At 38.8% G+C, this 26101-nt stretch overlaps 2 protein-coding genes across 3 annotated transcripts in view; both read left to right on the top strand.

Moving 5' to 3' along the window:
• Positions 1–26101, top strand: part of HMGCS1 (3-hydroxy-3-methylglutaryl-CoA synthase 1) — a 94911-nt gene that overhangs the window by 15465 nt on the left and 53345 nt on the right. The window lies entirely within an intron of this gene.
• Positions 27–20635, top strand: TMEM267 (transmembrane protein 267). 2 transcript variants are annotated; one of them, XM_080372208.1, is made up of 4 exons: positions 27–405; positions 2996–3143; positions 5121–5508; positions 12946–20333. In XM_080372208.1, the coding sequence occupies exons 3-4, from the start codon at positions 5185–5187 to the stop codon at positions 13279–13281; spliced, it is 660 nt and encodes a 219-aa protein (XP_080228334.1). In that variant the 5' UTR covers positions 27–405; positions 2996–3143; positions 5121–5184; the 3' UTR covers positions 13282–20333. The 2 variants fall into 2 exon arrangements, with proteins under 2 accessions (XP_080228334.1, XP_080228335.1); XM_080372209.1 differs by lacking the exons at positions 27–405; positions 2996–3143 and adding an exon at positions 3150–4444 and having other exon boundaries at positions 12946–20635.

Below are 26101 nucleotides of genomic sequence, written 5' to 3'. Positions count from 1 at the left end.
CTTGTTGTGAATACCCAAACCCTGCTTTTAATATCTGGGCAAATTCCCCCTCAGACCCGAGGTGCCCTCCCCCTCCGCCAGCGCGGCAGCGGGCGGCAGGGCGGGCAGGCGCCTCCCACCGCGGCGTGGGGTGGCCGCCGTCCCGGCGTGCTCTGCGCAGCGCTGCGCCGGCGGGGCGGGCCGTGCCGCCTGGTGGGGCAGAGGGGGCGGCGGCGGCCGCAGCGCAGGTGGGCGCGGCGGGGCGGGCCGGGCACACGGGCTTCTCCGCACGGCTCCGGGCCGCCGGCCGCGGGGTTGCGGCGGCTGTTGGTGAGGGGCCCCGGTGCGTTTACAATGCAGTAAGTTTTGCTGAGGAGCTGAAGCGGGGGAGGAATTCCGTAGCAGCCTGGCAGGAGCCAGCGGCAGGTCCGTGTTCCGTTAACGCGGGTGCCCGTTCGTTTTGTGAGGGCTTAACATAAGAAGCGGTGACGTGGTGCTTTACCTAAAGACAGGCATGTCACTTACTTCTAAGGCTCCCTGACAGTCCTGGCTACGTTTTTGCGGCGGAGATGACAGTACATTTCTGTTTCGTAGTGACTGAGGAGATGGCTGATGAGGGACTTGGGTGCTGGGCGCTGAGACGATGCACACCCTTTCCTCAAGACATGAAAATTGTTGCTGATCTCTCTAATTTTACGTGTCTGACTGCCGCACGCCTGTCTTGCCTTCATCCCTCTCCTTAGCTACACATACGAATTGTATTTTAATCTTAAATTGGATTAGCCTTTTTTTGTTCTGAATGTTGTAATTAATGAGGGTAACACATAAATACTCACGCGTTTTTCTTCCCTTTTTGATTTTTTTTTTTCTGTCTAGGATGACAATTTTTTCTTCGGATGGATAGTACGGTGGTCTGCTTCTCATTGCTAAATACTTCTAGGATATTTCTTTCAACTCTTTTAGGTACATCTCAGTTCCAAAGTACTTATTAAGGAGAAGGTCCACATTTTGGTGTCTTGATACCTCTTTTCAAACACTTTAATTTATGGTGTCTGAAATTAACAATGTAACTAAATCTTGATTTTATTGGGGTTTTGTTTGTTTGTTTTTCTTAATTTTCTCATGGTTTAATTCATTTTTTTCCTCAGTGTCTTGGTAGAATCCTACAGATTTCTAGCATGTTTTTGTCCTCTTTCCTCTTCAGCCTTCTTCCACACTCCAACCTCAGTTATGCATTGCAATTTTCTGACCCCAAAATACTTGCATTATCAGTTCTTCACATTGCTTTAGGCTCAGATCGACTTTTCCTTGAGATAATACGTATCCTTGAGCTTTTCATATAAATTAGCATCCAATATCAAGTAATGTTTTTTAGAGATTATAGAATTATAAGGCACTACTGCAGTCTTTTGACTTCTTGCATAAATTGCATAATTCTACTGATTTTATGTGTTAAATTCCTATATGTATTCATGTACCAAATAACGACCTACAAAATGGTGGCAAAAATTTTGGAGAGCAGTGTTCCTAAATGATAGATTTAGCCATTGGATTTTTGTTTTGCTCTTAACAGCATGAATTGGAAGGGCTTTTAGTGACAGCTGTTTCTCTAAATGCATATTTAGAGTGCTTTGATCTAAATATCTTCTTGTGTCGGTAATTTACAAGTTAATTTGTGCATTTGTTAAAATTATTTTAATAATTTACTTAAATGAAATCAAATATATCAGCAAAATTGTGTTTTGTGGGAATAGGTGGAGATTGTGCCTAATATTTATCTCATAAAACAATGTAATGAAAAATCACAACTCTTAAGCACTGTTATTTTATCAGCTGTTGTGTGCATGTGTTTTATGTAAACTCAGCCTAAATCCTTCCTTCATTGTGTTAACTGACCAGCCATAGGCTTCTAAGCATTCTTGTGTAGTACATCTGTTTCTCGCTGTTCTAACAAGACTGTAAGCTCTGCCACTATGTTTTGAGATCTATATGATAGAAAAACCTGTGACACTTTATTGTGATATTTTGTAAACAGTCTGAAAATCATTGTTTTTCAGAGAAAAAATATAGTTTATAGTTTTACATAAAAATTTGTAATATCAGCAATTATTTTGGTTGAACGGAATTTTGATTTTTCTAGTCTGATTTCACTTTTGATCTGCAGAATATTTATACTTATGCCATTGTAGCTGGCGATGTGATTTCATTTTTACACAGGCAGCTGTCATTTTTGTCTTTAAAAGATGCCAGAGACAGACTGTGTAAAAAGAACAGTCATGCTATGGACATGGCTGTTGACTAAGGGTAAACTGAAGCCACAGTTTTGCTTCCTGTTCTTAATTCTGGTTTAGAGATACCCATTCACATATTGTCCTTGTTTTCCAGTTGGAATTGTTACTTTTATTTCATGACACACAAGTCTGTGTTGGGGGTTTCTTTTAAGTCTCTCATACTTTATGCACATGTTAATGATATTCGTAGCAAAGCAGTGTAAACCTGTCGCAGAACTGGCACGGACCTCGGTTGCTTTTGAATTTGTTGGTCTTTACTTATATATTCCAAAGTCACTAATTGGCCTGGTGATATTTGTTTCTAAAAAGAGATCCCTGAACATGACTCAGGTATGTTTCATTAGGTGTAATTCTTCCAGACACACAGTTACAAGGAAAAATCTGTTAGAATCCATCTCTGTGTATTTTGAAATGCAGTTACTTAAAACAGAAGGCTGGAAGTGCCCTTTTCTGACTGCATGGCATTGGGGTTTATTATCTTTTAATTATCGTCTTGTTCCATCTTTGTATGTGTCCTTCTCTCATTGTATGGTCTTTTTTTTTTTTCCTCTTAAGCCCTAGCTGAAGTTGCTTTTAGCTCAATTATATTTCAGGAATTCATGAAAAAATTGTTGCTTCTTTCTGTATTTTTTTACTATCATTCAGTTTTCTTGTATGTTTTTTAGAGAGTTTGAAGAGCTTTGTGTATTATTGGTGCTTACTGATGCCTGGTTTGCTTTATTTAGGATGGAAGAAACGGTGTTTGGTCTTTCCTGCATTGGACTGGGCAAACGGGATTCAGAAAGCACAGAGATTCAATGCTGAGGCATAGAGCCCATTTGCTACTGGAATAAGGCATCTGCAATGGAAAAAATACATTCTCCTAGTCGCAGGGTAAGTTTGATTCTGAATACTGGTGTGCTTTTTAAAGGTATGTTAGGTATGTTGCTACATCAGTTCTTCACAGATTGTATTCTTACACAGATTTTATGGTAATTTTAAATAAAAACCAATCTGACATAATGGTTATATAGAGTAAAAAACTGTGAGAAGATCCCTATTTGTTCCTTAAAATGGGATTTATTCAGCAACGCACTGTATATTATACAGTCACCCACTAGAAAATGGCAGTTCCAGTGTTTTAGACTATACTTTGTCTCTACATCTTCATTCAGAAGAGGCACGGTCATGGTTAACAGACTCTAAACTTGACCCACTTTTTTTCATCTGTGTGCAAACTCCATGTATTATTCATGCTTCCTTCTTTTAACATTTTCCAAATAAATGATTCAGGGGTCTTTTCTCTATAAAGACCAGTGTCAATAATACGTCCTGTGGATAGTTCTACAATAAACAGACATGTAAATAATCTGGAAGAAACATTTTGTATTTTCTGGATCTTGTAATCAATAATGTGTTTAAAATCATAGACTATTATTTATCAACATTGTAAGTCGTTAGAAGTACTCATTTTTAAAGGAAGTCTAATACATTCATGAAAAGCCCGTTTAGAATAAAAATTTACTTGGTAGAACTGTATGAAGAAGGTTTATCAAGATATAATATATTGTACAAAAATAGCAAACTGGGAATAATCAGTTTTTAGATGGGATGCAGGCTTGGAAACTGTGGTCTATCTCCATGACTCCCCAAAAATACAGAAAAACATGTAACAGTTGGGATTGTTAGAACTAATACTGTCCTTCAAAGACCGCTTTCAGTGTGCTTAACATAAGCTAGAAAGTACATCATTTATATGAGGATTTTTATTTCAAAAGCCTTCTTTTTCATGTTATTACAGAAGTGAGTACTCTGTCTTTATAATCCAGGTATCCTATAATTGTTTTTTGGGAGTGGGGTTGGGTGTGTCTTTAAGATCTTGAATTGGTTTTGGAATTTCTTTTGAGGTGTCAAGCAGTTACTTAAAGACAATAATTATTCCCAATAAATCAACTTGTAGGAGAGGGTTTTATAACAATTACAGAACATGAATGGTTTAAGTTTTTTAAGTGATTAGTAATGCTAATAACACCTTTATTTTAAAATTAGACAGTCAGCTTTTGAAAAGTAAAATTACTGAAATCAGGTTTCTTTTTTTCTGAAAAAAAGAGCTGTTACTAAGAGTGTGTGGCAGACTGTAGATAAATCCTAAAAGTAACAGTAGTTTGCTGCAAGAGCAAGTGCTAAGGAAAAGGGTATGTAGTTTTGCTCTGTAAGGAGTTTTGGTTACTTCTTTGACTGGTTGTTGGCTTTGTGTTACAATAAATAGTGAAGGTACTTTAGTGGTTCTGGTTTTCTTAATGCTTATTCTACATGCCAGTCTCCAAGCTAAACAAGGGGTTGCTCAGAGGGGGGTACTAGGGTGATAATACATATGTTTACAAAGTATATAAATGAAAATAGTGGTTTGGATTATATATTTGAAACTCAGTTTTAATATTTGTTGCATAGAGAGATTTGAAATTTTTGAGCATCAGTCCTAAGAATCCTCCAAATGGAATCTTTTTCTGTTGTCACAGTGTAAAGGATTTAATTTAATGAATATCATGTATTTAAGACCAGGAGGAATCATGAAACGTATTCAATGTCATAGACATGTTTCAGATTATTTTGTAAAATTTGAGATTTCAGAAAGTGGAGTTACAGCTGTCCGTGTTACAGTGGTGCTTCTTCTAATTAAAAGAGGACAAGTGTTTTAATTCAGAGCTGTAGTGTTCAGGTTAACAAATAAACTGAAATAAAAAATTTCGTAGGAATATTAAATGTAAACATTGAATTTGGGGGTTTTGTGCTGTTGTAGCTGTGATAAATGTTTTGTGCTAACGGACTTTTTTCTTGAATAGTTTTCTTTCTGTTCTCTGACATTTACAGAACAACTGACAATACAAAGGACAATGCACAGTGTATATCTTGATGACATTTCGTGTGCTGTGACATGGTTTTTGCCATGGCATCTGAGACTGAAAAGGCCCATGCTCTTCTCCAAACTTTCAGCACAGCTTCAGTTATATCTAGTCTAGGTTTGGGGCTATTCTGCTTTGTAGCAGACAGACTTCTGCAGTTTTCATTCATTCAGCAAAATGACTGGCTCCGAGCCTTCTCTGATAATGCAGTGCATGGTATACTAGGAATGTGGTCCTGGGCAATAGTGATTGGACTTCGGAAGAAAAGTGACTTCACTGAGGTCACTCTGGCTGGCTTCCTTGCCTCTGTCATTGATGTGGACCACTTCTTTCTGGCTGGCTCCCTATCGCTAAAGGTAAGTTAGTAGATCAGTGATTGTTTATTTTTGTTGTTAAGTTTTACTTTATTGTTATTCTACCAAATCCTAAACAAAAGATGTTCTGATGATACTTTAATTAGATACATTTTTAATAGATATATAGGAATTCTATTTGTATGCAGTTAAGATTTTAAAAGCCCTAAAAATATTTTGTCTACTGTTAAATTCTGCTTCTTGCAAGGCTCTGAAAAGAGTTCTGAAAGCCCTTGTACATGATATCCTATGTGTATAGCATATTTACTTTGTTCTATAAGTTAAACAATTAAGTGCTGCCATGCGCACTTTGTGTATAAAGTGGATTACTCCATTTCTGTTTACAATAAAGGGTGGAAATACCTGGAAAGTAGATAATTGAGCTGCTGTTTGATTTCATTCAGTCTTACTGAGTAGTACATTTGGGTTTAGCTGGCCCTAAATATTTTTCCCACAAACAAACTGTATGTGAGCAGTCACGTTTACAAAGGCAGTCCGAGTTTGCCCTCAAATATAATTCATTGTAAAAAACAAACAAACAAAAAAACCCAAACCAAACACCACAACCCCACCCCCCAAAAAAAGAACAACAAAAAACCCCCAAAGACCAAAAAACCAAAAAAGCAAGTGTCAAACTTGTTAATAGAAGTAAAAGGGTGAATTGGCTCCTGTTAAGGAATGTATGTGATAATCATCTATTTGCAGAACTGCTTGTTAGGACAAAGTTTCTCAATAGGATTAGTACTACCAGGTTATGGAATTCTTACTCAGTGGTTCTCCAGTGGTTTAGATGTGTCATGTTTCTGCTTCCACATTCACATACATAAATATATATATATCCCTATCTTCTTGCCTACTCTAAATATACATACCCAGCGTTCACTGACCACAACAGTCTCTTCTGTATACCCTCTGATATATTGGCACCTTCTGTAAGCTCTAGCTGCCCCAGCCCTTGCCACAGTTCTCTAACACTCTCCAGGTCTCATACCTCAGGCAGACAACACCAGCTGGCTCCTGATCCCCATGGCTAGAGCCTTGCCACTCTACATCAGGCATTTGCTCTGCACAGCAACGCAATTCCTCACAGGCTGATTATACTGGTGTTGCTAGCATACATACTTACTGTCCCCCCTGCAAAAATGTACGCTCCCACCTATGGATGGACCTGCATAGGAGAAGGGGAAGATACCAACCTTAATCCATTCAACCAGAGCATAACTGTGTTGTTTGACCATCTGTCCTTCTTTCTTCTCCTTCAGTTTGCTCATAATGCTGTTACAGTCTTCATGTGGATCACAAAGGAAGTAGCTCCTAGGAAGAAGAGGAAGGAAAGACGTGGAGGGAAAATTACTGTTCTTTGTAATCCTTTAATTAAAGTAGAACAATGCAAAATGGTTTACCATTTTTTTAAAAAATATGTAGGAGACAGGTAAATGCAAGAAGCATTGTTGCTTATAATTGAGATGTAAAAATCAAACTTCTGGTGGTAAATCAGGTTTTGTTTACATACAATATCCCTATTTGTTGTAGAGAAAAGACATTTTCCTGTTTGTACATTTGTTCAGTTTCCCCCTTATATTTGACAGTCTTTGACAAAGAGGCCATTTTCACAGAGTCAGAGTGGTTGTAGTTGCAAGGATCCTCTGGAGGTCGCCTTCTCAGTTCCCCTTTCTGAAGGAGGCTTACCTGAAGCCAGTTGCTCAGGACAGTGTCCAGACAAGTTTTGAGTATCTCCATGGATGTAGACTACACAACCTCTCTGGGCAACCTCCTGTCATGTGCAGTCAGCCTCACAGTGGAAACGTGTTTCCTCACATCAGGAGGAACCTCCTGTGTTTCAGTCTGTGCCTGTTGCCTCTTGCCCTGTCAGAGGACACCACTGGGAAGAGCCTGGCTGTCTTCTCTTTACACCCTCCCTTCAAATACTGGTACACCTTGATGTCATCTCCCCTGAGCCTTCCCTTCTCCAGGCCAAACAGTCCCAGCTGTCATCCTTTCCTCATATGCAAGATGCTCCAGTCCCTTCACGATCTTGGTGTCCCTTCTCTGATCTCAATCTCCAGTAGCCGCATCTTTCACTCATAGTGGGGAGCCCAGAACTGGACTCAGCATTCCAGAAGTGGCCTTACTGGTGCTGAGGAGAAAGGGAAGGATCACCTCCTTCAACCTGCTGGCAACACTCCTAGTGCAGCCCAGGATACCACTGGCCTTCTTTGCCACAAGGTCACATTGCTGACTCTCATTCAGCTTGTTATTAAAGAAGTTTAATTCCCCCAAAACTTTTTCCAGCCAGCCAGCATCTAGCTTATACTGGTGCCTGATGTCGTCCCTCCCTAGGTAGTCTCTAGTTCTTCCCTTTTCTGTACTTTTTGCGTATGGGAATACTGTGAAATTATAAAACTATATAAAGAAAAGGAAAGTTACTTTGGTTGATTAATGTGTCCTGTAATATTATCATTTTGGTATAGCATTTAAATTATAATTATTCTCATGCATATTTTCTTTAAAAATCAGAAAATGCAAGTAATGAATGGCTAATTATTAGAAAGTGTTGTTAAAATTTTATTGCTGCTTTTTCTTGCATTTGAGATTACCAGTATTTTTTTTTAATTATGACCACTAGATGGCACACTTCACCAATGTCTGTTTAGAAAGTTGAGTGTTGTATCAGAGTTGGGTGGTGACCTGTCGCTTCACTACCATCAGTGAGGCAAGGTTAAATACGTTTACACTTTACATGATGGAGAATGCTTGTGTAGCCGATCTCTAGTATCCCAAACAAAGTAAATTATTGCAATTTCATCACTAATTTGTTCTTGAGTTGTTTCAGTTCCCAAGCAGCTAGCAGTTGTTTTCTAATGTCCAGCCTAAAGTATTGTTGATAGTTATCTCTCTGAAAAAGACAGCTGATTGCTGTGATCTCCCAGAAAATGCTTTTCAAATCAAAAACCACAATAGAATATATAGTGGTAGAAGGTATCACAGGTAAAAGAATAGCCTTTTAGTAGCCAAACATACTTAGCTGAGGTAAGAAGGCAAGGTACCCAAAGGCTTTTTCATAGTCATTTCTCTACAGACTCCTCCCCCTTCCATACATTAACGGGGCTGATAAAGGATGTTTACTTGTAAGTCATATCCTGTGTAGGTCTTTTGACCCTTACAGCACTGACAGTATTACTCTTATAACCAGGAAAACCATTATGCTTTACAAAAAGTGTCTTCTTGACTAAGTAAATCACAGAAAAATCTGGGGTGTCTGGATTTATGTTTTCTACACCTCTTAGGTGTTTTCTCATCTCCTCTGGATTGCCCTTTGCGTACATTACCTGTAAAGGGTCCTGTTCCCAACTTGTGTATAGTATTTTAGGTGAGACTTCATTTGAGCCAAATAGCATAGATCAATTCCTTTGAATGTCACATACATACAACACTTCCGTTTTTTTAAAAAGAAAAAAAATCTGTTGAAGTTTTTATGTCTTCTTACAATGCCATCAGAGTCTTTTTAGTTTATGATATAATGAAATCCACACAAATGTTTCTGCTGTGTTAGTGCCTGGCTAGCTAGACCTGATTTTAGTATGTGATTTTTCTTTGCTCAGTTTAATATGATGCACCTTACCTTTTCATGTGGTAATTTCAGGCTGTTGCCTATGTAATTTATTATGTTGTGGGATACTTTTTTACTATGTATTTGTTAGTTCCAGTCTCATTCTTCCCTCTTTAGATTGCAGGATTGAGAGTAATTGATTTTAGAGATGGTAATCTTCACTGCTTATGCAACACGTTACTAAGGAACTAATAAAATAAGAAATCTAATTAACTAACCACACCACTATTACTAATTTGTAGCAATAGTATTTTTCACATTACTGTACACAATTATCTATAAAGCTTTTCATCATCACTCTTAAATCTAATGACGGGTTACTTTTCTGAAGTAACCCTTCTATGCAGTGCAAGGCAGTATTGCCTTTGACATGCCACTGCTACCTTCACGTTGCTCCAGTCATCTACTCCTGTTCCTGCTGACACAGCTCACTGCTTGGATTATTTGGTTGTTGGGCTTTTTTTCATGGTGTCATCATTTTTCTGGAGTATTCAGTGTAAATAGTCACCTATGGTATTTATGTTTACTCTGATAAATACTTGTGTACCAAGTAGTGTGTGACCTGCCCTTTTGGCCACATCATTTTTGCAACAAGTGTAAAGTCTACAAAGACTTTGCTACTTAGAATTTGTAATTCTTTGTATTCTTTGTGGGGTTTACTGTGTATTATGTGCACAAAAGTGTTGAAGAATCTGTCTCATTGACTAGCTCTAAAAGCAAAAGTTACTGCAGCCTGCCGTCATACTCACCACTGCTGATGAACAAGAACAGCATGATGGGCTGTTCCCAGTGTCCCGCAGGCTTGTAGCCCAAACACTTGCGTTGCAGAACAGACATGCAGAAATGGCAAGCTTGCTACTTAAGACTCACCAGCTTCTAAAAGTGTAGAGAAAGCAGCTGGGGCCAAACAAGATCGTAGCAGCAAACGTATGAAACAGAGCTGGTTAATGTGCTGCTGCTAACTAATCTGGGCTACATGAGAGCATTTCTGGAATTGGAGAATAAACTTTGCGCACACACACAATAAATTTAACATTGAATTCACACATCACCCTCAAAACTCAGGATGTTACGCTTGTGAAGTGAGGGAGCCCATGTTGTTACATAAATTCCATGGTGTCATTTTAGGTATTAAAGAGTTTGCTTGGATTGTGCTGCATGATTGTTGTCTCCTGGCTCCAGCTGCTCATTGTAGTTTGTGAGAGGGGCTGGAGGAGTAGGAACTTCAAGATCTTGCACCTAAAACATGTAAAAAAACCCCTACATGTAAAAATAAAAACATGTTCTAAAACTGAACATGTAGGCATATGCAAAGGTAATTTGTATTATGAATATATCCTGCTTGCAGCTGCAGCCTGATGTCTCTTACAGCGGGCTTTCCCCTAAATTCACCCAAACCACGTTCATCTTTTTCCAGGAGGTTTGAGGCAGAAAAGGCTTTTTAAGATCCAGTGACTTCTAAAGGCAAACAAATTTGCCTGTTAGGAAAAAGTCTTTAACAGCTTATATTACCAAGTAGAGCTATGTGTTTGACTCTTGGACTTGGCAATTCAAGGATGTAAATGTGCCTCTAGTTGCAGAATGTAAAAGAGAAAGCAGGCTATTCCCTCAGAACTTGGGCAGTAGCATTTCTGAAGCCTGATGACTGTACTGCAATTACAAAATAGGGTTTTCTTGTGCTAAAATTGAATGCTCAAGTTTGCTGTGTGAACAACCCTGCCTTCTAATATTTGTATGAAAAAAAATTAAGCATCACCTTCCCAAAACTGGATAAAGATTGGCACTAATGCTGATACATTGCATACATAATTTAACATTCACATTCTCCTTACTGCATTGCTGTTGGCACCTGACCTGTGTAGGGAAGAAGGGAAAGACTTACTTAGACTTTGCCACCAATTTTTTCAAAATGCAGAAATAGTGACCAGATATCAATAGGTTATCTGCCAAAATGTATCACTAGCCAGGGTGATTTTTCAAAATTAGGCTAATACGGACTTTTGAGGCTCTTGCTGACAGTAACAAAAATCTGACTGTAGGGCAGTTGAAAAACCATTTCACCATCACAAGATTTTGTACTTTAATCCATGAACAATCTGTTTGGATGAAAAGAAATTAAGTTGTAGAAGATGCACCCTTTGCACTGGTTTTAAGGAGTTGGGTCCGTACCATTACAGTTAAAAGTTGTTGAGACAGTTCATGAGCTTTTTAATCCCATCATCTGGTCAAGAGAGTCATGGACAAGCATGTGGTGGGAAGCTAATAAATTGAGCAAAGCTTTCTGCAAGCTTTTTAATGTTGGCTTTGGTTTAAAGTACAGGCTCTTTATTTCAAGATAGTCTGTAAGTTTCTATCTCTATATTTCTTGGCTAAAGCTACATCAAAATTTCCTTACAGAGAAGACAGGGTTCCAAGCAGTTGTCTAAATTATCCATGAGCACTTGATGAAGTTACACCAGAGTCCCACTGTCAGGTACCATAGCTGCAATAGTTAACACAACTGAACTATTAATGGGTTACTGCAGGGGTCCTCAAACTACAGCCCGCTGGCTGGATACAGCCCCCCCAGGGTCCTCAATCCACCCCGGTATTTACAGACACCTCCGCCCCCCCACCCCCCCGCCTTGCCGGGGGTTGGGGGAGGGAAACCAAGCAGCCGCAGATGGCTGCCTGCCACTGCATCCGTGCGCCGGCCCCCTGGTTAAAAAGTTTGAGCACCCCTGGGTTACTGGCTGGTGTCTTGTAGCTACACTTCGTTTGCTTTCTGCAAGAGATGCGGTGAGGGATGTGTTCAACATAATGATCAGATGCACCGTCATGCACAAAGAGATGTCTCTAGGGCCTGTTCAGTCTTTCCAAATGTTCACCAGTATCTGAATTGATCCAATTAATATTGCATCAGCACCTGTATAGATCTTTTAGTAATGGGCTAGTATTTCTCCTGTGCTTACAGAAACAAGAATCTACTTAGTTACTTAGAAATCCAAAATATTATTACTTAATTTTTTTTACTGTCTTTGAACTTGTGGAGATAGTTCTTGCTCTTGCTGGTATGTACATCTGGAATATTTTGTCAAATACGTATATTAAATTGATAAATACTACTTTTAAAAATGGCTAAATTTTATCTCACTAGCTGGACATTCACCTTAATTAAAACCAAATACCAGGCTTTAAACTAAGGTAACGTTAAACGAGTTGTTGATATAAAAACCCCAGTCATAAATGGTACAAATGCTGGCTTCTGAACTTGCCTTTTGCCTTTTCATAAAGAATACTCTGTCAAGGCAATTAAAATACATGTAAATTAGATCATATTTTTGTTGTATTGGAAATTACTCTTCTGTTTTAGATACTGTCCAGCTGAAACAACTTCATGGGTTCTAACTGTGGTATAATACAGGATGTATTTTTGAAAATGAATGCCATTAAAGTATATGAAATACTTCAAGTAAAGCATATTAAATATTTCAAGTGTATTGTGTAGTTGTTCTCCTTCCAGTTATCTTCAAATTAAATACAAATAATCAGTGCAGCAGACTGTGCAAGTTCCTGTATACTACATGACAGTATGACAAATAGCTTGCCTCATCCGTCTCCCTCGCTGTATTGCCATTGGTGATGCTTAGCAGGGTGCATGATTCATACCATACAATAGAGAGCAGCACACAGCTCTGGCCTATCTAAATATAGTCATACTGTTGATTTTGATCAACTACAGTGGAAAGGAACAGTGTGTTTTTCTTTGCACGTCCACTTAGCCACTTGATAGTACTTCAAACCTTTCTTATGATTGTAGCCATTGCCAATTATATTTTTCTTTTCCGCAGGCTGCTCTGACTCTTCCACAGAGACCACTTCTTCATTGTTCTACTGTGATTCCTGTTGTGGCTCTGACATTAAAGTTTATTATGCACCTTTTCAGGCTTAAGGATTCATGGTGCTTTCTTCCCTGGATGTTGTTCATATCCTGGACGTCTCACCACGTCCGTGATGGGATTCGTCATGGCCTCTGGATCTGCCCATTTGGAAAAACTCCTCCTTTACCATATTGGCTGTACGTGGCAATTACAGCGTCTTTACCTCATCTATGTTCATTTGTTATGTATTTAACAGGCACTAGAGAATTAATGTCTATAAAACATGGCATCCGCATTGACGTGTAATAATGATAACTCTTAAAGCTGTTTGTATTAACACTTGAATTAATTGAAGTTAATGATAACTCTTAAAGGTTGTTTGTATTAGCACTTGAAATAAGCTGTTTATCACTGAAATGGTTTCTTTATGTTTCCTACAACTTCTGAGTTAGGCATTTTAAGGCTGTGGAGCCAGTTACAGCTCCTGTGTGAATTCCTTGTGGTCATAGAAACCTATTTAATGAATGGTAATGATTTAATGTCTATACCTTCCCCTTGTAAATATGTAGTCTTCCATTATAATTCATGCCTAGCTTGCTGATTCATAAAGTACTTGGTGTGCCTCTAGTAATGACATCACATTTTACTGTCATGGTGCTGTTCATCTGATCATTCACTTTGGATTTGTATTCTGCCTTTAGATAATACATTTAATCTAGATAGCATTTGTATGGCACTTTACAAATGTAAAATACTATATAAATGCTAAGTATTAGTGAGAATTTAGTAGTGTATGGCACTTAAAAAACATGTTAGTCTTTTGGATTTGATTTGTTTTCCTGTTGGACTCCTGTATTCAACTGTTTTACAAGAAATTCTGTTTGTATTTCACAATGCACAACTGTATATCAACACATCTTTGAACACTGCTATCATATAGTGTTTCTACTAAATACTGTTCCTCTGTAGTTGCTTTGTACTGATAATTACTAGCTATTATGTGTGATTGGAAAGAAGATAGTTGGTTACAGTATTATGTGCATTGGCCAAACTGTTTAGTTTTTAAAATGTACTAATTATGAATATTATGAAAATAATTATTAATTACTTGATTTTAAACTAAGAAATTCTAGTGAATATTTAAGGATTGTGTAAAGGCAAACTTATTTATTACAGTAAAACATAAGCTTTAGGGAAGATTCAGGAAGGTATAAGGAAATGAAAATTGCTCAGAATGTGAGTTTGCTTAAAGACCTTCCTGCTGTACTCATAAAGAGTATTTTCCATTAAGTGCAAGATCATCCTTATTATAAAATAAAATGCATTATTATTATTATATGGAAACAAACATTTCCTTATAAATAAGTTCCTTAAGGAAAAATGTTATGATGTTGCAGGTTCATAACATAGTAATTTGCACTGTGACATTTGTTTAAAGTGGGTTTTCATTTACAGAAATTCCTCAGAAAAAGTACCAAAGTAAAAATTAAGCTCTGGGCTAGTGTACAGTGTACATGCTGAGGAATGTCTATTAATAATTGTTTTGGTAATTTTTTATTCCTTGAATTCCATTGGCCATTAAGGAGATGGGGTCTTAATTATTCCAGTTTGTGACAAATAGCTGTCAAAAGGGATTATTTTTACGGAAGAGCATGTATAGGGTAGTGTGTGCTGAGCTTAGGTTATCAAAGAGTGCAAAGATGATGTGATGCATTCATACTACATTTACATTAGTAAAGGTATATTAGTACAAAGTACAAAAAAATTACAGAAGAATACAGGGATCTTCTATGGCTGCAGAGTGCTAAAGACTCTCTGCAGTTACAGAGCTGGTTACAGAAAGTGTTTCACCCTTTTGAAATGTGCCTTCCCACAAAAAGAACAGTCTGCCCTGTTTGTTCTTCATGTTAGAAGTGTATGCTTATGGAAACTTGTCTGACAGTACAGCGGGCCTGTTTAGCCTTTATTCTAATACGAATAAAAGTTTTTTTCTTGGAAAGAAGATCGGAGAAGCAGAACATTCCTTAAAGGATTATCCTCATACTGTGGATTTCTGTCTTTTATAGTATGTAAAAGTTTCCCAGAAACAACATCAGAAATGTCTTGCTTCAGAGCCCTCAGAGCAAGAACTGTCTTTTATCCAAAGGCATGATGGTTTAGTAGACGAGGAATGTTGCTTGTTCATTTACTTCTGACCTATGTTTTACACTATAGGTTATGAAATGCCAATAATGAATATATTTTGTGCAAGAAGCGAACACTTAAATGTGTGTAGAAAGTTTTCTGTATTCTTGTTTCATGGTGTAATATTTGTATAATTTTGTTTTACTCCGATTTGTTGCAAAGGGGAATGTATATAGGAACAAAGTGAAGAATTACATGTTCTCATTTTTAGATTGTAGCTGTAGCTTTTTTGATAACTGTATGTCCACCAGCAGTCCTTTAGGATTGGTACTGTACTCTCTTGCCTATGTTTAAGGATCAGTTAATGAATGCATCTTTAGTAGTTTAAAAAACACGGCTTTTCATTCTCTCTATTTCCAGCTAATTTTCTGTGTGGGGATTACAATAATTTTCAGCTGTATTTCAAAATTATTTTTCTGATCATGTTCTTACACCAGTTCTACCACAGCCATACGTGAGCACCACTCAGAAATGTAAGGAAAGCAGTAAGCACTTGTCTCTCCCTCCAACAGAGGTGGCAGTCTCACACCTCATCCTGATGTTTACGCAACTTTAGCTCGGTCCATTGACAGCTTTTCAAGATAAACTGACAAGCTGCATGTAATGCTGTAATTTGTGGGTAGACAGATTACAGAACAAAAGAGAAGTTAAATATTTGTTTCAGTTTGTGTTACCTAGGAGGTGCCACCTGCAAATTATGAATTGCCTAACAGTTCCTTACCAGCACCTTTCATGTGCATTTCAAAACTATGCATCGATACTGGCCACGTGTAGCAAAACCATGGCAAAATTAAACCAAGATACTGAAAACGTAACAAATTTGTGCTTTACTGCATGCATTACAATAAAGAGTAAATGTGAATTACAGAAAACATGTGAACTACACAAAAAAATTAGCAAACTCAAGCTAATAATGTTACGCATAATGTTGCACATCACTAAAATACCAGTTATTTCAGTGGCTCATTTACTATGCTAATCTAATTTTTTTCCATGTATCTTCTAGTTTACTTACGAAGCTGAACAAAGCGGAGGGGGGGGCTTCTGACTTTTTTGTTAGAACTTGCTGCTTTTTTTCTTGCTTAGATGGATTGATGTCATAAAACATAGGTACTAATAATTGCCAAGCTAAAATAAAAATGTTGGGATTTTTCTTCTCCCCAGTCCTCTAGAAATAAAATAGTTCCTAATTCCCTAGTGGCCTTAACAGAGAGAGTGGATACATTTCCCATCAGTTTATATTCTAGTTTAAAATGTAATCTGTATTTTCGCATGACAGTGAAGTATACATGTATATGTATATGACAGATACATATACAGCGAAGTATATTGTATCATGTGCCTTTCATTGATTATTGGTAAGTGAATTACTCAGAATTGATTCTATGCTCCAGGGAAAACACTGCTGAGTTTGAATTAAACTGAAACATCCAGGTCATTGGTATTAGCTTATTATCAGAAGAGCATTTCCTTTGCTAATGGAAATAAAATTCCAGAAAGAGAGAGAGGGAAGGTGTCAAAATTCAGTCCAAAAGAAATATTTGTACATAGTTACTTTTGAACACGTGTTTATATTCCATCAGCTACTGTCAGTATGAAAGTAAATGATAAAATGCATCAAAAGAGTACATGTCTGTTTAAGTAATGGAGCCGATCTAAATTCTGTAAATTACACAGATTTATTCAGGGCAGAAGAAATTTTTTAAGTGTTCCACACATGGACTTTAATCAACTGATAATTTTGAGTCCAGAAGCTAGGTTTTGTTCCCTTGCTACGGGCAGACCTTGCATTGAAACCAGGGACTGTCAAGTTAAAGTACCCTTTGCCTTCATTACAAAAAACCAGTAGTAACACATTTTCTTGAAATAACAAATTGTTGCCTTCAGTTCTTTCTTAAAATTCCTCAAGTTTTACATCATCTACATTGAATTATAAATTTGCATGCTCTGTTGTAGGGCTGTTTTCTGTTACCTATAACATAAACCCACTATTAAGTAGTACTTGCATTTATAGATACATATATCGCACACTGGTGTTTCCTTCTGTGTTCATATAATCATTTTCCATTTGCTTAACCTAACTTGTACTAAATTTTCTAGGGGTAAGGAGAAGTGTTTAGATGTCTCAATGACTAGGAAACCTGGGAAAGCAACTACTTGGCAAATATGTTTTCATGTGTTGTTAAGGAAATCTTCAGAATATTGAAAATAGAAAAAAATTGATACCATATTCCTTTTGATGGAAACATTAACTAGATTTCTAGGCAGTTTGTAAAAACGGATATTTTAGTCAAAATTAATTGACTGAAAACATTTGTATTAGTAAATATGGGTGGAAAATCTGTGTGAAAATGGATTTGTATACTGAAACTGTTGCAGGGGTAATTGACTGAGTCAGACTGTGTGCTGTTGCCATATCCACCACAGAAACAATTCCTTTGTCCAAGGAACATTACTAATGTTCATGGAGCCTTGCTCGTGTTGCCAAGGGAATTTAATCTTACTTCAGTCATAGTTGGTTTTCCCATTACATATTGCGTGACATTGAGTAAGGGGTCCTGGTGTGGGGCAGTTTCCTTGATCTGCTGTCCAGTCCTTCGCAACAATTTTTAAAGATAAGCCAAAGAAACTGGTAACTGAGTTGTGGTACAGGAACTGTGGTAAAGAAATGAAACGAGGGTGGCAGACATAACAATGCCATAAGGAACTTGAACTTACAGGCTTACCATGCTGCTATTTTCACTTTTACATTTTCATTTAAATTGCTGGTAAGTCAAACAAAGCCAACTTTTTTTTATGTATTGCTGCCAACAGTTTAGAAGCATATTTTGTGATAACTGCTCTAAAATTATGAAGTGTTTCTGGGCCAAATGAATACTGTAAGATTTGAGTAATAAGGCTTTATCAATATATTTTCAACAAAATCATCTATGTCTTTTTGCTGATTTAGCTATATATAATGTATAGACACAAGCACACAGTTATTTCCTGGTCTTACTGTGGAAGCATGCTTGGGGAATACTCTAGCTAGCAAAACCTTTTAGCAAGTAACTCTTGTTTCAGTAGTCCCTGGAGAGAGAGAGATCTTCCTTTATTCTAGGCATGTTTTGTTAATATGAAGGTTTGCATGATTTGCCAGCATCTTTTGGGTGAATGTTTTGTACACCTTGTGCATCAAACATAAATAAGAAATACAAATGCACTTAGAGCTTCATACCATAAAAATGTATGCACATGAACTATTTATATTTTTTTTCCCCAAAGTAAAAGCAATTTAACATGCTCTTGCATCTTGCATCCTGCATCTTGCATTTACATGTCTATATAAATGTTGGCCAAGTGGTATTTCTAGTGATTTTGTATGGCTACAGAGACATCAGCAGTGTTTCATGCACTCTCCTGGTGCCTGACTTAGATCAAGTTGGGTGAAAAGTGTGCTTCTGCTTCAGTGTACCGACCCAGATACCTCAGCTGGGTTTAGCGGACTAAATAGAAGACGTGTATCTCATAGCAAATCATCAGAGTCCCTTTGTATTCAGTGTGTAGCTAGTCAGTCTGTTCAGCAGTGCTTCAAATGTGATTGCTCCTTCCCTAAAAGAGATGCCTACTTCTGGTGCACTGAATTGCATTTCAGTCACCGCCGATTGTGCTAACTAGATGGTAGCTGACTAAAATTGGGATTATATGTTGGGTTGTTTTCCTGTTATTGACCGTGATTTCCTATTGCTGGAGAAGGAAACTGTCTCTTCAAGGACTTTTATCCAGGAGATGCTTTGACATGCAGAGAAACATGAAAAAGTGGAACAACTGAAGGCAGTTCTCATGAGGCACTTCACATCACTTCTAGACTTAACATTTCAGAGGAAGGGATGACCAGCTTTTTAAAATGAACTGTAACTTTTTAAATGCAGAACAAACTTTTATTGTAAAATTAGACAATTTTCTTTCTCAAAATCAAAATCTCCAAAGTCAGGAGTTTTTCTTTAAAAGATTTAACAATTGCAATCAGTGTCATGGCTGAAGTTTTCAGTGCTAAGTCTTTGCTTCAGTTTATGTTTCTCTGAAAAGTGATTTGCTGTAGCTCCAATGTATGGGGACTTGGACTGGGAACCATGAATCTGTTAAAAGATTGCACCTCTTTTTCCCTTGAAAGTTGACTTGGAAGAGGCTCTACCTGTGTATCCTACAGCAGAGCTTGTACTAGGTACTGTCAGTCTGAATGGCAATATATAAAAGCTGATCACCTGTTACTGTAATGATAAATATTTATTGCAGTTAGAAACTTCTGATGTTGGTTTCCAGTGCTACCAAGGAGAAGTGGGTTGTTGCCATCTTCTCGTTCAGTATGAAGAAAGGAGTGCTGCAGTGTTAGTTAAGGAAAACCGTGGCTTTAGTATGTGGTGCATAGGGCACCATGCTTCAGCAGTTTCTATGGGTGTTGAAACCTGTTTCTGTTAAAAAGAAAATCCTGACTTTAAAGAAAAAAAAGTTTTTTCCCCAATTCATTTCTGCCAGTGGAAGTGTTTTTCAGTGATCAAATTTCTTGAAAACTTGTTTCAGATAAGAAAACCAGTTTGGCTGTTACTTCATTTACCAGACAGTATAGTCTTGCTGTCTATTTCAAAGGGATGAATGTTGGCACATTTCTTTGGTTCTCTGTTGCCTGGATTAGCTCTGCAGAAAAGGCAGTGTCTTCTTAGTCATCAGGAGTGTGAGCATTTTCCCTCTTCATAGAGAACAGATAGAAAGGTTTGGAAACGTTGAGTACAACATTTTTGCCTTTGGCACATATTCACATTCACCTATAATGATTACAAAAGCGGTTCAGTACAAATGGAAAATGCTTTGGCCTAGGCATACACTGAGCCTTTAGTCAGAATCTGTCCAACTTGTGTACACAACAGGCTATAGATACCTGGTTTCTGGAAGGAAGTAACTGATAGCATAAAATAGGGTATGGAAAAACAGAGTATTGAAGACAGGGTTGCTTTGCTCTGGCTTTTTTCTCCACCTGGTTATTCTACCTTGCTAGCTTGCAGGAGGACTGGCCCTTTAGTGAGTTTGTTCACATTGCCACACAGTGTACACATACTCTAAGCTTACATGAAAGATGAAAGGTTTCAAGTGCACAGGTGAAGGTGAGTTGTATGATTATAGTGGCACGCTCTGTTCCTGAGTTGGTAATGATGCACAATACCAGCTGGGGTGAAGCATCTCTCAAAAGGAGTAGTGTTGTTTGAGGGTGGGGAACACACTATTTCCCTGGTGCTGGTGATGCTTCCTTATGCCAAGATATTGCTCCAGTTCCCCTGGCAGGAGTTAGTTTATTGATGAAGATAAAAGGTTTAGTTTTCAGTTAAGATTCCACCTGATCTGGCACACTGGCATAATTAGATCTACAGAGGTAACAGACACTGATTTTTTCCTGTGTAATGAGAACAGCTTCTGTTAAAATTTCCCATGTTTGTACTATATCCAGACTTGGGGGGGGTGGGAGGGGAGGCGGGGGAAGCAGAATACTTTGTGTTGAAGATGTGTTTTCAGCACTCTCCTATCATGTTTACAAAGGGTATCTGCTATTTCTGCTTACGTCCTATCCCAAAGTAACCCATACTTGCAGGCCTTTAGGAATAACTGAATAGTCTACTTCACGGAGAAAGAAAGGACTTGCAGAAGTACATCAAGGAGAAAATTATTTACCAACCTTCTGGAGGAGGTAACTGCTAGGCTTTCAAAATCAAACCAGTTGAACGGAGGTGTTCCGTGAAAATGCATTTTAATGCTATTGAATGTTATATCCCTTCATAATTCATCAAAGTAAAACTTCTTAACTGCCATTTTGTTTTTTCCCTCTAGTATTCCTGTCTCAGTGACTCTGGTGGTGGTAGCATTTCACATTTATCTCCAAAGTGCTTTATAAGCATTACCCAATCTCACAAGGTCCCTAATTAGTTTACAGTGGGGAGAAAACCAAAAGTTTATCGTCTTCCGTGAACCAGTGAGGAAGCTAGGCCAGGTAAGTGTGTTCAAAGATAAATTTTTCAAAGCTGAAGTAGAGCTGACTGGGGTATGTTAGGATGAAATGTAGTTTTTCAAGAAGAAGCCTGCTCTAGAGAGAAGCTTATTTCAAACTCCATAATTACCAGCTTGGAGTTTCATGGTTAAATGATATATATCGGTCACTTCCTGCTAACTGACCTAAAGTGACCAAAGAGTCTGGGTTTTAAAACAAAAGGAGAGCAGGTGAATGCAAACAGCTTTGCAATTCCAGGAAGTAGGCTTTGGAATACCAATGAGGAACTAAGATACCAAATTCACTTGCCAAAATAAATCACTTCCCTGCCCAATAAGTACAATACAAATGTGCAGGAGTCTTCTTCCATCCAAGTGTTTGATGGACTGAAAACCATTGGATAATTTGAAAAAAAAGGGAGTGAAAGAGATTATGGGAAGAGAGTGTGCTTAATGTCTTCTGGAGGGCATGGAACCACCCCTGGGAAGAACAGTCAGCACTTGCAGGAAAGATCTGTCTCTTATTCCTGTTCGGTTTTTATTGCAACCCAAAGACTGGATCCCTAAAAGTGGACAAGTTAGGGTGGCCCATCTGTAACTGGCAGTATACACTCAGTGGTGCCTGAATGCTGAGGAGATGAAACAAAAGGGAATACTAACTTGCCCAACTTCAAGCAGTAAATGTAGCTTAAAAGAGTTTTGAGTGCAGATTTGTTCCTGTCTTATTTTCCTGGATCAAATCTGACTTACGTCTGTGCAGCCTCTTCTGTTAGCTGAGAGGTGAGCTTGGCTCACTGTGCAAGTTTCATACTGTAACCTTTATTGCAAATGAGGAATATTTGGTGATCACATTAAGTGGAATTTAAAAGAAAAGCAGGCCAAATCCAGCAACCAAAGCCTTTCCTGGTAATTAGTGAGTGAGAACTGCAGAGGCAGTCATATTATTAACAACCTTCTTATTAATAATCTATTTCTTCTGGGTAGTGCAGTTAAGTTTCAGTCAGTCATTATGTTAGCTGTTGTGTCACAGTAAGACAGTCCCTGCCTAAGTAGTCTTACAATATAAATAATCTGGTTTATATCATATAGATAACATTTAACTACAACAATATGAAAATAGAGGAAATTATTCTGATCTTGTTTAACTTCAAGTAACAGACTTTATAAATGAAAATTAGGCTAAAAAATGCAAATTAGTACTTCTTTTTTCAAAATGCTGGCATTTCCTATACTCCTTGGACTTGTGAAGCTCATGCATCTGGTATTCCAAAAAGAGAGCTGCTGAGAATTGCCACACACACCTTAAATTCTGTTTAAAACAAATCAATGCTCAAGTAGATTTTCCACAGTGACATCATGGAGGAGGATGGGGAGAATCTGTATCCAACTCGTGCATCATTGCACTGTTCAGAAACCTACTGTGTATGTTTCCCATTGCTGGTAAAGTATGGCCTTTTTCAAAAGCAGGACATACCAGATTTTTTACAAATGATGCAGTAGAAACTAACCCAGCTGCAGTCCTGCCTGCCATGTTTCATCATAACGTGATGGAGTTGCATACTGAAGTTCCTTCGTGCCCTTCTGGAAAAAGGGAACCAAAAAAATTAAAAAGGGATGAGTAAAAAGCTGGTTTGGGTGAACCTGTGTGGGGAGTTTCCCCACTTCTGCCAAGCTACCTGGCAGTTCCTGAAACAGGATGGACATTGATAGGAAACTTACGCAAGGACCTGGGGTCAAAGCACACCGCTCTTTTTCATGGTCAGTGGGCCATGGGGCCCATTCAGAAAGGAAGGAACTTTCATTACAGCCACCCTCTTATTTCTTAGTCCAGGCTATGAGAAGCATATAAGAATTCCTGAAGCTCTTTTTGCTCTTCCCCAGCTTCCATACCTGTGCTGGGCATAAAGAAACTGTGAATTCGACTCTGAACAAAAAACCAAGCATACTGTGTGAGTCTAAAGAGCATGTCATAGCCTGAGAGCTGTGAGAGGACAACTACCTGTTACCTGGCAGATGTGAGATCATGTGAAGTCGTATAAAAATCTCCATGCTAGCTAAATAACAAAAAAGTAACATGGGCATGATGTTTTATAAGACAAAATTTAATTTCCTGATATAAACAAGGGCTGCAAGAGACCATAGTTCAGGGTTAATGATGACTTCACAAGCCACTGTATCTAACAGTCAATGAAACTGAGCCAGGAAAAGAGGGAGAATCACATTTGTTCCCTGTAAAATTGGTGCAAGGCTGTTGATCCTCATGCATTGATGTAATACACTACATGTTCTCAACACAGCCTTGTGTTAGTATAACCTCGTGCAGCGGTTATGTTTGCACTTGTCCCTGCATGTCTGTTGTCACTATAAACATGTTTTCAGCCAAAGTGTAAGACCAGAACATTTCTGTATTTGTTTATGTTGGAAGAGAAGAGAACCAACCTTTTTTTTTAACCTGCTTTCATAGAATCATAGCATCTTGGAATGGTTTGGGTTGGAAGAGACCTTAAAGAACATCCAGATCCAAACCCCCTGCAATGGGCAGGGACACCTTCCACCAGCCCAGGTTGCTCAAAGCCCCATCCAGCCTGGCCTTGGACACTGCCAGGGATGGGGCATCCACAGCTTCTCTGGGCAACCTGTGCCAGTGTCTCTCCACCCTCACAGTAAAGAATTTCTTCCTAATATCTAACCTAAATCTTCCCTCTTTCAGTTTAAAACCATTACTCCTTGTCTTATACACTTACACTCCCTGGCGAAGAATCCTTCCCCATCTTTCCTGTAGGCCCCCTTTAAGTACTAGAAGACCACTATAAGGTCTTCCTGGAGCCTCCTCTTCTCCAGGCTGAACAACCCTGACTGTCTCAGCCTGTCTTCATAGCAGAGGTGCTCCAGCCAGACTCTTGTCTTTGTGACCCTCCTCTGGACTTGCTTCAACAGGTCCATGTCATTCTTATGTCGGGGGCCCCAGAGCTGGATGCAGTGCTCCAGGTGGGGTCTCATGAGAGCCCAGTAGAGGAGGAGAATCACCTCCCTTATCCTGCTGGCCACGCTTCTTCTGAGGCAGCACAGGATGCAATTTGCTTTAGGTCAGGCCATGTTGAGCTTTTTGTCCACCAGCACCTCCAAGTTCTTCTCCTCAGGGCTGCTCTCAATCCTTTCTCCACCCAGCCTGTATTGATCCTGGGGGTTGCCCCAGTGCATGTGCAGGACCTTGCACTTGGCCTTGTTGAACTTCATGATGTTCACATGGGCCCACCTCTCAAGCCCGTCAAGGTCCCTCTGGATGGCATCCCTTCCCTCCAGCATGTCATTGATACCACTCAGCTTGGTGTCATCAGCAAACTTGATGAGAGTGCACTCGATCCCACTCTCTATGTCGCCGACGAATGTTGGAACAGCATTGGTCCCAGTACGGAACCCTGAGTTTTACAAGTTTCCATTGAACATTTGTCACTTTTTGTTATCCCCCTATACATACAGTGTTGTTTTTTAAAGACAGGGAGATCAGAATAGATGCTCAGAATAGATGTTGTCCTGAAAGCCAACTTCAAGCTTTTTAGGACTGAGGAGAAGCAGGTTAGAAACAACCATCATGCTGAACCAGACCGCTGATCTGTGCAGTCAGGTATTGCCTCTGTAGGGCATGAGCTTTCACTGATTGTATGTTTGTGAGTAGGCTTTTTGTCCATTCCACATTTTGCTTTTTGCCTTTTGGAATCAAATAACAGACTCACTTCCTCATTCAGAAAGTTAGTTAAAGCCTAGGACAAAAAAAAAAATAATAAATAAATCAAAACTTAGGGGAACTTTGGCACTCCTCCGCTTTGTCATGAGAAGTCTTCTGGGAGACAGCGTGAGGACAAGTGATGTAAAGATCACATTTTTCATTTTAGTTTGTGAGAATGACTAAGCTATGTGGTCAAGAAAATATTTTTATTTTTTCAATAATAAGGAAGCATGCAGCATCACTGGTATTTGTTCTATTAAAACCCACAAATCCCAATGTACTTGTTTCCTGCTTGCATATCTCAGCATCAGGTTTTCTCCTGAGCCAGCCAACCATGGAAAACTTCTGCCATTCTTTCTCTTCAGCACTTGCAGACCCTCTCAGCACACTCTTGTGGTCCTCTTCTAGATTATGATTGATTTTTGGAAAAAATAGAGATTGAGAAGGAAAAGGTCTTCAGTTTGTCCTTTTGCTCATTTCCACAATGAATTAGGTCCTTCTTCTAAAGCTGCATAATACTGTGCAAACTTGTAAACATCATATTGGACATACAGAAAGGGTTATAATCTGGCTGTCTCAAATGATGGAAACAAGCTATTGGAAGCCAAGCTTTCCGGGTCACCAGCAATAATCTACTCCTTGACAGTCTCAAAGAAAGATTAATCCTGGTGCTGTGCTTATGGGCGACTTCCCAGAACCATTCAACACCTGCCGCGTGGTGCTAACGCAGCTTTTTATCAAATGGTACTCCTTGCTTCTTCAGTAATGGGTTTCTGGGTGTTTGCCTCTCATTCTCTATCCTGCAGCATTTTCACACCCATCTTCCCTTGCAGCCTCTACTTCTTGCCTTCATAGTGGAAGGGGGTCACAGAACTTTATCAGCCTCAGTTTTCCTCTTTGTTCTCATGTGAGAGATTTTCACTTCTCTTTTGAATGTCAGTCAGCTTCTTGTTTCTGTTAGCATCTGTGCTGCAGATGAGCATGAGAGAGTTATGTTTATGGGGCCATTCACCTGAAGGGAGGGAAATGGGCACTCCAGTCCTGCCTCAGGCTTCTTCTCTGTTTCGTGTATCGATAAGATGTATGGCCCCCTGCGGCCGTAGCTGGCTGTGGGGGCAGCTTTTCCAAGAAGCGGGTGTATCTATACCCTCCCTCTTGGGCAGATAGCTGGATGTGGCTGGCTTGCTTCTTAGTAAGTGGATT

This window comes from Falco punctatus, assembly GCF_963210335.1.
Source record: "Falco punctatus genome assembly, chromosome: Z".
Lineage (NCBI taxonomy): Eukaryota > Metazoa > Chordata > Aves > Falconiformes > Falconidae > Falco > Falco punctatus.
Note: the sequence above shows the minus strand (reverse complement) of the source record. Positions and strands in the feature narration are given on the sequence as shown.